The sequence below is a fragment of the Danio rerio genome, chromosome 9 (assembly GCF_049306965.1).
Source record: "Danio rerio strain Tuebingen ecotype United States chromosome 9, GRCz12tu, whole genome shotgun sequence".
NCBI lineage: Eukaryota > Metazoa > Chordata > Actinopteri > Cypriniformes > Danionidae > Danio > Danio rerio.
This window is the reverse complement of record NC_133184.1, coordinates 32,015,726-32,030,000: the sequence shown is the minus strand read 5'-3', so window position 1 is coordinate 32,030,000 and position 14,275 is coordinate 32,015,726. Positions and strand designations below refer to the sequence as shown.

At 34.9% G+C, this 14,275-nt stretch overlaps 1 protein-coding gene across 3 annotated transcripts in view; it reads left to right on the top strand.

Moving 5' to 3' along the window:
* Window positions 1–14,275, top strand: part of sytl5 (synaptotagmin-like 5) — a 46,297-nt gene that overhangs the window by 8,701 nt on the left and 23,321 nt on the right. For 2 of the 3 annotated variants that reach the window (XM_021478985.2, XM_681527.10), the window contains exons 2-7: window positions 8,837–9,200; window positions 10,684–10,890; window positions 11,052–11,167; window positions 12,503–12,611; window positions 13,008–13,110; window positions 13,217–13,346. In XM_021478985.2, the coding sequence (XP_021334660.1) occupies window positions 9,076–9,200; window positions 10,684–10,890; window positions 11,052–11,167; window positions 12,503–12,611; window positions 13,008–13,110; window positions 13,217–13,346 (790 nt within the window). In that variant the 5' untranslated portion in view covers window positions 8,837–9,075. Of the gene's footprint in view, window positions 1–8,836; window positions 9,201–10,381; window positions 10,531–10,631; window positions 10,891–11,051; window positions 11,168–12,502; window positions 12,612–13,007; window positions 13,111–13,216; window positions 13,347–14,275 lie in introns of those variants that run through there. The other variant, XM_073912819.1, reaches the window with a different exon arrangement.

Here is a 14,275-nt window from a genome sequence, read left to right as displayed (position 1 = left end):
GCAATAATAGTATATGCTAAACCCATATTGCAGGCAAGTACAATAAATTAAATGAAATGTTTGTGCCAAGCTGAAGGGGCTATTACTCTCTTTATCCCCACCTCTCCAGTACAGTAGGTTCGGTTACGTGAACATAGAGATGAAAATAAAAACTAATGCCTGGAGACAGGAGAGGAAAATGACGACAACCGAATCCGAATTTCAGATCTCTGCTGATGTTTTCAGTCAATCCTGGTGTTTTCAAATCTCAATGTTTGAAGCTTGACTTTTTCTAATTTAGCTAGTTTTGAAAAAAAAAAATTGTTTATCCATTTATTTTAGTGTGATCATAACATAAATAAAATATCTATAAAAATTGCTGATTTTAAATTGTCGCAAATGATTTCGAAAGAAATATTGTTATCGCAACACTCAACAACAATATTGTTTATTTTCCCAGTATCGTAGAGCCCTAGACTAAAGTTCACTTGCTCTAGATGTTGGTGCACTGCTCATGAGGCTGTTGGCGCCAACATGTAATAAAAGAATTTTCATCTTTCACCTCGTCGTTCATTAGTTTGGGATCAATATTATGTATGTTTTTCTTAAAATAAATGAACTGATTAAAACGGTAAGAAATCTGTTTCAATCTCTTTAAGAATAAAAAAAAATGCATGACAGTTTCTTGAAAAATCAGTAAATTATTAATTAATTTTTAAAATGTATTAATTATTTATGCATGCCGATGTGCATTATACATTTTTATTATATTGCTTAGAGATTTTGTCACTTCCCAAAAAAAATCTAAATTTTAATAGATTTTCAAAATAATATAGATTTGTAAAATAGATTTGAACGGAAAATCTAACTTGACTTCAATCAAGGCTTTTTTTCAGCTAGGATGCATTAAAAGTAACAGAAAAAAATCTTGGCTCTCGTAAATCTATTTCAAATAAGTACACTTCTTTTAATTATGTTTATTAAATATACACCAAAAATATATTCACCAAAAAATAAATGAATAAGCAGCACAATTCTATTTAGCTAATTGGGTAAGCTAAATTGGTCGTAGTGTATGTGTGTGAATGAGAGTGTATGGGTGTTTTCTAGTTTGCAGCTGAAAGGGCATTCGCTACGTAAAATATATGCTGGAAAAGTTAGTGGTTCATTAAGCTGTGGCGACCCCTAATTAATAAAGGGACTAAGCCGAAGAAAATATGAATGAATGAATGAATTCTCTTTAGCGTCGATAATAATGAGAAATGCTACTAAATGTATATGGCTGCAAATTCAGCTTTAGAATCACAGAAAACAATTTAAGATGTAATGCTTTATTTTTAGGCATCCTAGGATTTCTTTCAAACAAAAAATATGAAAAGAATCATCTTGGCCCCAAACGTCTGAACTGTATAATGTTCAACAGCACATGAGAACGAGCTCTGTGTTGGTGTGTTTATCTAGGGCTCTGTCAGTACTAATGTGTGTGCTTAGGGAGGGATTCTGGGAAACACCACACCTTTTGTAACCCTGCAAGTTTTTATTGAAGCGGCTCGGCAGTATAAACCTTGTCCAGTGAACGCACCACCATTAAGACTCGAATATTAACAACTGAGATGATGGACAGAGATGACAATTTACAGATTTTTTTTTTTTCTTTATGTTTTGTTCTTGATTTTAGCATAAGAAAATAAACAAGAACATTTACTAAATGTGACAATAGACTAAATTAATTCACTTTAATTAAATTAAATTAGATGTTGGACACAGCATAGTACAATATCTAAATTAACCAAAGTATACAAAAACAAATGAGGCAAATGTCTTTCTATTGGGTTGTGTTTAGATATAGTTTTAAGAGTCTAATGTATTGATTTATTTTCAAAAGCAGGAATAAATCTTGTTATTAAATATCAGGAAAACTCTGAAGGTTGAAGAAGATATTTTGATTTTAATTATGAGATTTTTTTTACATTGACGTTACTGGCTCATGCTGTACTTTTCCTCACTGAAGACACTGACGTTACACTTCCAGTAAGTTCCTTGTGTGTGTGTGTGTGTTTCTGCAAACAGTCTTCGCATGAAAAATTTGAATTAATTTTGCTCCTCGTCTTCCTGGTGAGTCAGACACTTAATGAAACAAGAAGCTCGGTTACACACAAAGACCCAAACAAACATTGCACACACACACACACACACACAGTTCAGCCTAAAGCACTTTTTTTCAGCGTGACATTTCAGATAATTTGTCACCTGTGTGTGACACACGGAGGTTCGTGTGTGGTTGTGTCACTGATGGCAGTCACTTTTCAAAGTGTAAATGATGGTGTGAGAAACAGCTTTTGAAGGTTCGGATGATGTAGGCTGTCCTGTTAGACATGCTGGATCACATTGTGTCAGACAGATTACAGAATTAAAGGCAAGTCGTGACCATAAACACACACACATTTTATGTCACTCAATATTGTTTTGAAACAATCTGGCAGTGGGAATGAGATAATATGCATGCAGCAAATGCCACTTATTAACCCGCAACATGTAAACGGGACAGTGCTGGAATGTTGAACATGACTTATAAACCAAGTCCTCCACTTATCCAGGGCAGTCGGTGTGCTCATGATGGGGCTTCCAGCAAAGTCAACTGAGCATGATTGAATTGTTATGAACTGCTCTTTCTCAGAATACGGAGTGGTGTCATGTGCAATAACAGGAAAGTGCATGTTTGTTTGGATAGAGAGCAATTAATAGTGTTAAACAAACTATTGTCTGACATGAAGTCAACATGAATAAAACATCACATGTTTAATCTGCTTACTTGAGGGGTTTAGATTAGACTGTATCCAACAATGGCGATTATAAAGATATTTAATAGATGTTATTAGTATAGAATACTTGCGTTCATTCAATCAAATATTCAGTCAACAAATCACTCAATAAACCAATCAATTAATCAATCAGTTAATCAATGTCGTATTCATTTTATAACATTTGTCTGCCAGTTTAATTACCAAAAGCATTTTATGGCATGCTGTTTCCCATATCGTATTTTATTACTGCAAATAACAGTAAACTTCAGTTAACAGTAAAACAGTAAACAAGGATTTTACTTCATTCTTACTATTTACAGAATGACACGAATATCATATTTTAATGTCAGATTATTAATATAATACCAGCATTGGTAATAATAATATAAAAGTTGATATTTTTTTATAAAAAAGTTTATTAGTGTTCATTTATAAGTTAATATCTGTTTACTAATTTAACTATTCAAAATATTTTTTAAAAACGTTTCACTCATCATTTTTTGGGCAACGGTGTTATGGCATGTTTTTCTATTGAACATTTTTGTTTGTTTGTTTTGGAAATAAATAGAAATATTGAAGAGTACTCCATAAACATTACACATGTAACATCAGTGTTTCCTATAAGTTTTGTTCCAACTGTGGTGGCAGGCCTTTTTTACACAGATCTAGCAACTACCGATGGCGTTATTTCAATGACAAATGTCGCAAGCACAGTATTACAAGTCGAGTTTGCATTGATGTAATATGAGCATGAATCTCTTTGCTCGCGCGCCAATTTCTTCTGTTCGTGCACAAAACTTCTTGCACGCCCTCAAATATACGCTGATCAAGTGCATTTATGTAGCAAGTATGTCTTCAACATTTATTAGATTTGCGGAAATATTCATGAATGTCTGCAATAGACCTACAGAGTGTATTTATGTGTCCTCAAGTAAAGTGAAATGGCTATAAACTCCATTACGTCATAATATGCAGAGCCCTTGACCTTTATATGTAAAGTATAATTATGGAAGTCAGCATGTAACCATTAAGGGTTAAACAAATAGCTTCAGGTTACAGAATAGTTTGCTCTGTTATAATTCACTTACCTTTTAATATGTTTTGGTGAGATTAAAACCCACTATTATAAAAACACGACTGAACGTTTTGAATGAGATGGTGTAATGAAGCCGTGGTGGGATGAATTTTGATGTGGTGCCCCGCCACAGAAGAATGAATGTAGTGGAAACCTTGAACATTGCTGAAGCACTTTTTACAAAATGACAGCAATAATGACAGACAGTCAATTTTATATTCATAATTAGTATAATAGCTTTTAATAATTTAAAAGGGTTTATGATTATTCTTAGTGAAATTTCTGGCATGAAACTCGACGATGTGCGCGCAGGCTGATAGGTTACCTAATCTGCTGTTTTTTGTAATTTGCTGTCATCTCAGCAACCAATAAGCTTGCTCCTCATCAGTTTAAAAGTTCTGTGTCCACTACGCTGTTTAAGCTGCGGCACATTTTTGAAGACCCTCTTCCACCCCAGCTCCACCTGTCTTTAGATCTGTTATAGGGGTTACATGTTTATTATGTTTGCTGCAGTAGTGTGTTGTATTCTCCGACAGCATGTCTGTGTATATACTGGCAGTAGCAGGTCTATGTACTTGCTCTGCCATAATAATCAAAGCTGCAGCGAATACAGGTTTTCTTGAAATATAAACCTGTATTTTTTATTTTTTTTTTAAAAAAACATACATTTTACAGTCTCATACATCATTTTGTGTTTTCTGTTATCCTATTAAAACTGCACTCTAAAGATAACTTTGGCTGCTTGATCCAACTACTTATTTAAATATAATTGAAACAACACAATTCTTAGTTTTTTTTGGGAGGCAACTTATTTTTTTATGTTCAATCCACTTAAATTGGTAAAAACAACTAAGTTAACATAATCGATTTGTGTTGTGACAGCATGAAGGAATTGTGTGGAACTCAGCTTCTTTTTATAGTGTGAAATTTCCATGATGTAATTTCTTCCATAAATAAAATTCCATAATGCCATAACAACATGCATTTAACCTAATTTTACATCATGCATCATTTTCAAAATGTTTACATCATGGCAGGTAAATGTTACAATGTGTTTATCTTTATGTTTTGCTGCAGTCGTTTATCATTAACAAAGACATTGTAAGAAGAAAGTTTTAATTTATGGAATAATAGAATATTAATTACAATGTGTTTTTATTTCATTCGCATTCTCCTACTTAATTGACTTCATTTTGATCAATTTCAAGCCCTTGTTATCTCATTGAAAGTGTGCTCTATTAACGCAGAGGTTGTAAGGCTAGGTCTGGAGTCTGCATGATGTACAGTGATTACTGTCCTGTTCAATCACTCTTGTACTCTCCAGCAGCCTCTTCACCCAGACCGCCGCTGGCAAACTGCCACTGCAATTAGTCTATTGTCACTTTACATAAAAACCTTAATGGTGAGCAGTAGCTGTGGATGTATCTCTCAAACTGACATCTGGGCAGGCAGCCTATTCACAAATCAGATAAGAAAGCCCATCATAGCCTATGATTTAGTCAATCATGATGAACTTGACTTGAGTTTGTCGCTGAATTGTACTTGTGTGTGTGTGTGTGTGTGTTTCAGCATAAATGAGTATATTCCCTTTTTACTGAGTATATTCCCATTACTTTTATCCATTGGTCAGTGAATGTAGCCAATAGTGTTGCCAAAAATATTGATAAATATCAATACTGGTATATTTAAGTTATACAGTCTTGAGTTTGGTTAGTATAAATACCAGTTTTACACAGAAATCACACAGAATCATCTCTCTTCGCACCAGAATAATTAATAGTAAAATAACGATTTTAGCACTTTTGTTTTAATCAGAAAACAAAATTGCACTTTTTTTTTTTCTTTTAGCAATTTATTACCTTTTGGACTTCTGGCTGACAAGAACCAGACAGGACTGCTGACGTACCTGGTATAAGCATTATATGGTTTAGTTCAATGGTCTCAAACTCAATTCCTGGAGGGCTGCAGCTCTGCAAAGTATCCAAGCTCCAACCACCTCCAACTCACACCTGCTTAATAGTCTCTAGTAGTCTTGAACACCTTGATTAGTTGGATCAGCTGTGTTTGATTAGGATTGAAGTAAAACTGTGCAGAGCTGCGGCCCTCCAGGAATCGAGTTTGAGACCTATGCTTTAGTTATTGTTTCCCTTTTTACTTCATTTGCATACTTTTAATGTTGCAGAATTGGCTCCCAGTATCAAAAGTGACTGTATCAAAAATAGTATCGTAACGAAGTTGGAAATACCTGTATCGGGACAACACAGCAGCCAAAAATGTTTGATGCAATTAAACAACAAAATATTTTACTTGATTTTTGGGCTGTGATCTTAAGTTTTTTGTTAGATTATTTCCATTTTTGGCAAAAATATAATATTGTAAAGCATACTATATTCATTTAAAAGAGAGATCTGTGGGGACTTATTTATACTTATTTATACTGAGCACTCTATGTGCCCTATGTCTTGAAGCTAACAAATGCTGCTTTACTTAAAAGCGTACATGTTAGACAGTTTTAATAACATTTTCCAGAGGTTATTTGTGAACCATTTTTTAAACCTTTCAATTGAAAGAGTAATAATAGGTTTTTCATTATAATTTTCAGCTGCTCTCTCTCTTTCTGCCCTTTACTGTTGTAAATACAGAGGAGAACAGGTTTTTTTCTGTTTAAATTGTGATGTAGCCTACTGAGAACACCTATTAATACTTCTTTCATTTATCCACTTAGTCCCTTTATTCATCAGGGGTCGCCACAGCGGAATGAACTGCCAACTTATATAGCATATCTTTCACACAGTGGATGACCTTCCAGCTGCAACCCAGTCTGGGAAACATCCGTACACACTCATTCACACACACGCTACAGCCAATTTAGTTTATTCAGTTCACTTATAGCAGCGATTCCCAAGGGGGTCTCAGACCACAAGGGGGCCTCAGCGAGCTCTGAGGAGGGTTGTGTCATATTTGACTTTTTTTTTTTTTTGCAGCGGACATTAGGGTATATGCGGAAGGACTTTTAATTCAATAACAGCATGCTATTACAAAATTGACGCGTTTAAGGTCAGTTATCTTTAAAAATCTACGATCTCCACTTAGTGAGTGATATCCGATATATAGTGGGTCTCAGATTGTACAAAAAGCACTGCATTAAATTACATTTTCTCCCGCCATGTCTTTTAAAATATGAACATTTATTTGACCCCAGAATATTCAATGGAGCTTCTGCACTAGCCTGCCGATTCTTGACAGGCGCGTGCGAGTAAAAGGATTTTTATTTTCACTTTATACTTGAAAACCTAAATGAATGCTAAAGTCTATTTAACTGATTGTATTTTAATTACATTACAACATCAATGCTGTAAAAAGAACCGTATAAAATGGTAAAAAAAAAAACGTTAACCATTCATTGGAAGTTTATCAGTATGGGAAGAAGCACTAGCTCTGCATATACTCTATTAGGAGAATGATCATTTTGCCTTAGTTAAATTATCCCATTTGACCAAAAAATTGACAAATTTGTAATTCATGCTCTACAAAAAAGATCGAGTCTCGCCTTCAACAAGCCTTCTCACCTTAATTTTTTTATTATATTATTCTACTTGGTCTGTATAGTCATGCAATCATTTGTTTGTAGAGCAAGCAGTTTGACCATTTTCTGCCGTTTATTATTGCTAGTCATTTCTCCCATAGGCGACTGAATCGGAAGTTCTAAGACAATCGCGATAACAGGCGCACTTCCGCATTTTAGAATAAGGTCAATAGGTGAGGAAGCTCCAAACATTTCGGGTTGCAACGCTAGCTATACTGGAAACCCGAAATGCAGGAAATAAAGTTCTTGCTAATGAATGCATGAGATCAATTGAATAATCCATTTGCAGACGACTCATGCCCAATACCATGACAAGTACAGAGCATTTTTGAGCGCAAGGCAAAAGAATTGATGTCCCTCAAAATGAGACGAGGGACGTCACAGCTACTGACAAGAAACTTAAAAAAAAAAAAAAAGGCAACTAATATAGGGCCAATTTAAAGGCCAAAGGCTTACGCTTTTCAGTTACAAATGGCCTACTGATGTTTTGCATGTTAGGCTATTATTTATGCATAAACATATCTAGATATGGTAATAAACATACAGTTTATTTGAAATTGAAATTGTCATGCTTACTGCAAACTTATATAAGCGATTAATATCAATAATTGTTGGGGGGCCTTACAATATTTTCCAGGGGAAAGGGGGTCTCAGGCAAAAGAGGTTGGGAACCACGGACCTATAGCACATGTCTTTGGACTGGGGGAAACCTGAGCACATGGAGGAAACCCAGGGAGAACATGCAAATGCCAACTGGCACAGCCAGGGCTCGAACCAGCGACCTTTTAGCTGTGAGGTGACAGTGCTAACCACTGTGCCACCGTGTCGCCAAATTAATGCTTCATATTACAGATAAAAACATGTAAAGATCAATAACAATTATTTTTGACTTCAGGTAATAAGCTGTGAATTTTGCTGAAATGTAATGATGTACACGTTTTGTGAAGCTGCTTTAGAACAAAAATTATTGTGACAAGTACTATTCTTTAAAATAAACCTGAATTTATTGAATTGAATGATTGTAGGCATTAATTATTAAATAAAGTTTGTAGCATTATTTCCCATTTTTCTGTTTTCAAATTTTCTGTTTGTTTTGCCTGTCTGTTTTATTATGCTCTTAAGTTATTGAAAGAAAAATCTTTAAGGAATAATAGAATATCAATTCTGGTGAGGAACTCTCAGTGTAGGATTTCATCACAATATTTATTTAACTTAAATGACTCATTTTTACCAGCTTAAAATTATGTATGTATGTATGTATGTATGTATGTATGTATGTATTTGTAAGATCAAGAAAAAATCTATTTGACTTCATGTCATAAGCCATGACTCCTTATACTGCAAGTATTACACTGACTAACCTCTGTTTTCATATGGATGTTGTGTTTCCAGGCATTCACCAGGTGAAAAGGTTAACAATGCACTCACAGACAGAGTCTCAAGGCTCTGCCACGGTTGCCAAAGGATGAATGTGTTCGAGTGAAGGAGAGACAGATGACCTTTGTGTGGATATGAAGATGAACTGAAGCAATCCTTCATTCTGACTGCATTGATAAAGCATAATTATGGTTGTTTGGTGGCCGGTTGGATTGGCTGAGTGTCCTTGAGCATCCTTTGAGCATTTTTTTTAAATGGTCATGGCGAAGAAAACCGAGTCCCTTAATCTTTCCTTCCTCCTGGAGCATGAAAGGCAGATGATCCTCAATGTCCTCCAGAAAGACGAAAAGCTCCGCAAACGAGAGGAGAAACGCATCAGGTAGTGCCTTTTGCTTCTCTGTTTTCTTCAAATAAATAAAAAAATAAATAAAAATGTAATACAATTTTTACATTAGAATGTATGGATGTTTTTATTTTATTAGATTTTTTGCCAAAAATGATTGTTGTCATACATTTTGAGCGTGATTTGCAGAAGGCACATGTGAAGTAGATGTTTGTATTGCAAAATATCTTTACAGTCATATTTAGAAGAAGATTCATTTTAATATGACATATTCATACGTTCGTACGCAGCGGATGCCCATCCAGCTGCAACCAATCACAGGGAATTTATGATTTATTAAAAGACAACATTTAATGATCAAAGTTCAGCTCCAAATTACTGATTCATTGTATTTTTTGTAATTCTTTATACTTCGTCAGATTTCTTCAAACCACTCTGCTTTACCCATTTGTCATCAACAAGTTTTGAATCACATAAAATATATATATTAAAATCTGCTGTAACCACTTAATGTTTTACATATTTTGACTTTTTTTTTATCTAAATAAATCAGTGTCATTTTCACGTAAGTTATTTGATACATTAAAGTAGACAGTTTTATTTTGCATGCTTTATATACAGTATGTGTGCGTATGCTTATGTATAAATCTGACAAACACACATAAACATTCAAAATACAATGAAACTAAAATTAAAAAATGTATAATTTCTTTTAAGTTGGGTCAAACTCTTACTGATGAAGTGTTTTTGAAAATAATGTCAATCAGAGTTTTTGTTCAGTTGCAATTGTGCATGTGTAAAATATTTTTATTTTAAATCTGAAAATTTAGAGTTGTACAACAACATACAAACTAAGAAACTTAAAATTTTAGGTACTGATTATGTTTTTTATTTTTTGGCGAAAGGTTTTAGTTTGAATTTCATTTTGCATACCCTTTATTTCCATGCTGAGAGTGATAATAGTTAAAGGTCTTTGGAATTTTTTAGATCTTAAACAGTTTTATTAAGAGCTATCTAGTTTATTCAAGTATATCATGCACTCAGTGAACAAAACAAAGAGTTTTTAAGCCACTTTTAAATTAGTTAAAATGGCTTTTTGCTTATTATTTTGATTACTGTATATACTTGTCAGTCTATGAGCGTAGTGCTGAGAGAGCTTTGCCCACAGTCTTGTGATTGCCTGATATTTAAATGATTTTGTCTCATAATGGTTAGTTTACCCAAAATAATATTTTTACTCAATTTTATTGAGATTAAGGTGATTTTCTGATTTCTGTTGAACAATAAAGAAGACATTTTGCCATCTTTGGTGTCTTTTTCAAAAGGAGACAGAAACTCAGACAGGTTGAGGATGATTTTTATTCAGGTGAACTATCCCTTCAACACTCATCTAGTTAATGAATGTGACATAAAATAGCACTTCCTTCGGAGCAGTTAAAGCAGATCTGCTCTGGTTCATTTGTATAGGGTTGCTACATTTAGTGACTCTCCAGCAGTGATTGCGGTTGTGCCTCTACAGAAAGTTGAAAAATGAACTTCTGGAGCTGAAGCGAGCCGGGCGGCGTAGTTCGGCAGATCAGCGTGAGTGTGCCATATGCCTGCGGGCACTGGGGCTTATCCTGCAGAGGGGTAATGTGTGCTCCAACTGTCAGAGGCGCATCTGCAACTTCTGTACCGCTACGCCTACAGGCAGCAGCTGCAAATGCACAGTGTGCGCAAAGACTGCGTGAGTCAAAGCAAACATACATATACACTCTGATGATCTGTAATGCTAGAAAACTGCACATTTTAATAGGATATGTGTCAACACAGTTCATAGGATCTTTAATAGGTGAAGCAATTACGCTGGGATTGTCACTTATAATTGGGGCTTCTGCCGTGTCTTAGGGAGCTGAAGGTGGTTACAGGAGAGTGGTTTCTGGAGGAGAGATCCAAGCGGTTTCAATCTGCCACTGTGCCCAGCTGTGATGTAGTCAAACAGTCCATCCTCAGCAGTCCTCCAGGTGAGTTTGTGTCAACACATTCTGTCAGCCCATGCCTGTAAATATTGCTGTATGTTTCGCATGCCTGACATTTTTTCCTCCAGGCTCTTTTTATTGATTTAAATATTGCAACTGGTACATGTTTCAGTATATACTAAAGAAATGTCATTGCACCGTACAAGTGAGAATTAAAAAAGTATGTTTCTGATTATGTGTTAGTTAACAATAATGCTAGTGTCAAATAAGCAAGTCTAATGACTTAAAATCATCAAACATTGTTGAAATGAAAACATAAGAGTTTTTCAGATTTTTGTCACATAAATTTGTAAAATAAAATTTTTTTTTACATCATGGAAATCATAGTTTCTAAATATACATTTTGTTTGCCTGAAAAATTTGTTGCCAAAGTGCTTCACTACATTACTCAGTTTTGGGTTGAATAAATACTTTAAAGTCAGCATGAAACAGAGTTTTTTTTCCAATAATGTGAGATGCATCCAATTAAAATTGTTCTGAAATAAGAAAAGATGCATTGGGGGTGCATGGTTTGTCCTTTGGGAACCAATTGGATTGTTGGAAGATGGGCATTGCTAACAAAATGGAGGAATATTGATGAAAGGATTAAAGCAGGACAGAAACAAAACCATGGACAGATAGTCCTGCGCTAAAGGCATTCCACATGACCAGAAGTGAAAAAAAGTCATTTAGAGGGAGAGGACAGGTTATGGTATTTGATTATAAGGGCAAATTATTTTTTTACAATATAGTGAAGTGGACAGATAGTTTGTTTGTAACAAGCCCTACTATAACTTGAGTTAGACTATTTTACTTCATTTTTTATCTTTTCAGTATTTTTTTCTTGGACTCAAGCAGCACATTTGTCCTGGACTTCGAGTTTATACAGTGCTCAGCATAATTGAGTACACACCATTTTGAAAATGAATTTTTTACTGTTATGGCAAGTTATTTTGTTAGATGAGCTCCAGATTTGGCTTCAGTACTGACTAATCTAATGTATGTGCACAAATCTAATATTGTATAGCTTTCTAATAAAAATATGTATTTAAAAGAGAGATTTGTGAGGAGTGTACTTGTATATGCTGAGCACTGTATGTATAAAATCTAAAAATAATATAGTATACATTTTATATAGTATACAGTTTTTATATACATATAACAATAAGAAGAGTACATTTTGATTTCATGTCGACTTTAATTTCTACTTTGGTAAATAAATACTTTAAGTCATTGCCATCGATTAATAGATTTGTTTTATTCCAACATGATCAAAAGACTGTTTCACTTAAACTGCAATAGTTTGTTTCTTACTGTAAATATCTGTTTTTATTAATGGAGATGGAGGCTCTGCTAACAGACCATTAGAGATGGAGAGATCGTCCACGCCAAAGTCTGAAAGATCGGTTACGCCTCAATCCCAGAAAAGCACAGGGAAGAACAGAAAAGGGTGAGGGGCATGATTTACAGTCTCTTGAACATACATTAGCTTGGCCTGTAGTGTGATTGTGATTTTTTGTATGCGTGGAATATCAAGATGACATTTGAAAGAAAGTCCCATAATTAACCATTTACAATGTGACGTATATCAGGACAAACATAATCTGTGATTTAGCACATCAATTAAACATGCATTTTAATGAGGCCCACATGGCAACGATGAAGCATCCTGCCTTTTAACACTATAACATGATTGCAATCTGTAGTTTCACATCATATTTTGTTGTTGTTGATTAGTAGGCAGTATATTTTTAAATTCAGCAGGCTAGTGTTTCATTCTGTGCCAGCCTGTGTCCTCTCATTAAGGCCGCCTGTGATTCGCTCTCCTTAAGCATCTGTGTTTTAGGAAGAGAGCGGTTGCAGTGGAACCATCAGGTTTACCAACTGTACCCAATAATATGAGAGCACAAATGGCTAAAACGCCAACCCAGACAGAGGCAAGAAACAGGGTAATGCACAACTGCATTCCTACATATACATTTGCGTGGATGAGAAGATAGCGTCGTTTAACCTCTCTCTCACTCTCTCTTTCTGTGTGTGTGTGTGTTTGTTCAGCCTGATGGGGCAGAGAGCGTGTCTAGTATACAGAGCAGTGACAGCGTCCCTGAAAAGATGGCGGATGGGCGGAGACAAACAGATTCCAGCACACCCTCCATCGCCGTATCCAGAGCCTCCCTCTCATCAGGTATCGCCATGGCAACAGCTGGACATATATGTATTTATATATTGCTACCATATATATAGTACTGTGCAAAAGTCTAAGGCTACTAGTATTTTCACAAAAAAGTCATTTCAATTTACTTTAAAAGATGCATCTTTTACCTTGCGGGTGCAAAAAACATGGTATTAATTGGTATGTTTTCATCTGTAGCTGTAAATGTAATCCATTTAAAAAATGTAATATTGCATAAATAATTTCTGAATGAAGCACCCTTTACATCATGTGCTGAAAAGACCGACTTTCTGACATCCTTGGAAACTGGTGTTTATTATTAATAAAATTAGAAGTTGCTGCATCTGAGGAACCTCACTGTACTCCAGCTTTCTTTTCTTACATGATAAATGAGTTGCGCCTCAGAGCGTGCAAACGTCACATGTAATAACAAAAGCTGTCACGTAATCTTGCGATGAGGCGGATGCTCGTTGTTTAGGAACATAATCATGTAAGACAGTTCTGGGAGGTCATTTAACCAAATTATTTTGATGACAGAGTTTGGGTCAAGCAGTTCAGAATGACTAAAACAATACTTGAGATGCTCTGCAATGAGATCGTTTCTCTGGTTAGTCCAGGCAGAATTCTAAATGTCACAGTGCATTAATTAATGTTAACAAGCACAGCGTTGGATTCTAATAATGCATTAGTAAATTCTGAACTATGATTAATAAATGCTGTGCAATCATTGTTTATTGTTTGTTCATGTTAGTAAATTCATTAGCTATCATTATGTGTCTCCATTTGTGATTGTTATAGAAAAAATTGGTAGGAATGCTCCGATCAGGATTTTTGCAGCCAATTCCGAGTACCATTTCCTTATCATGGTGATTGGTCGATACCAAGTACTAATTCTGATGCTTCAAGTTTTATAATACAAAAAGCACATTTTCCCTCTAAGT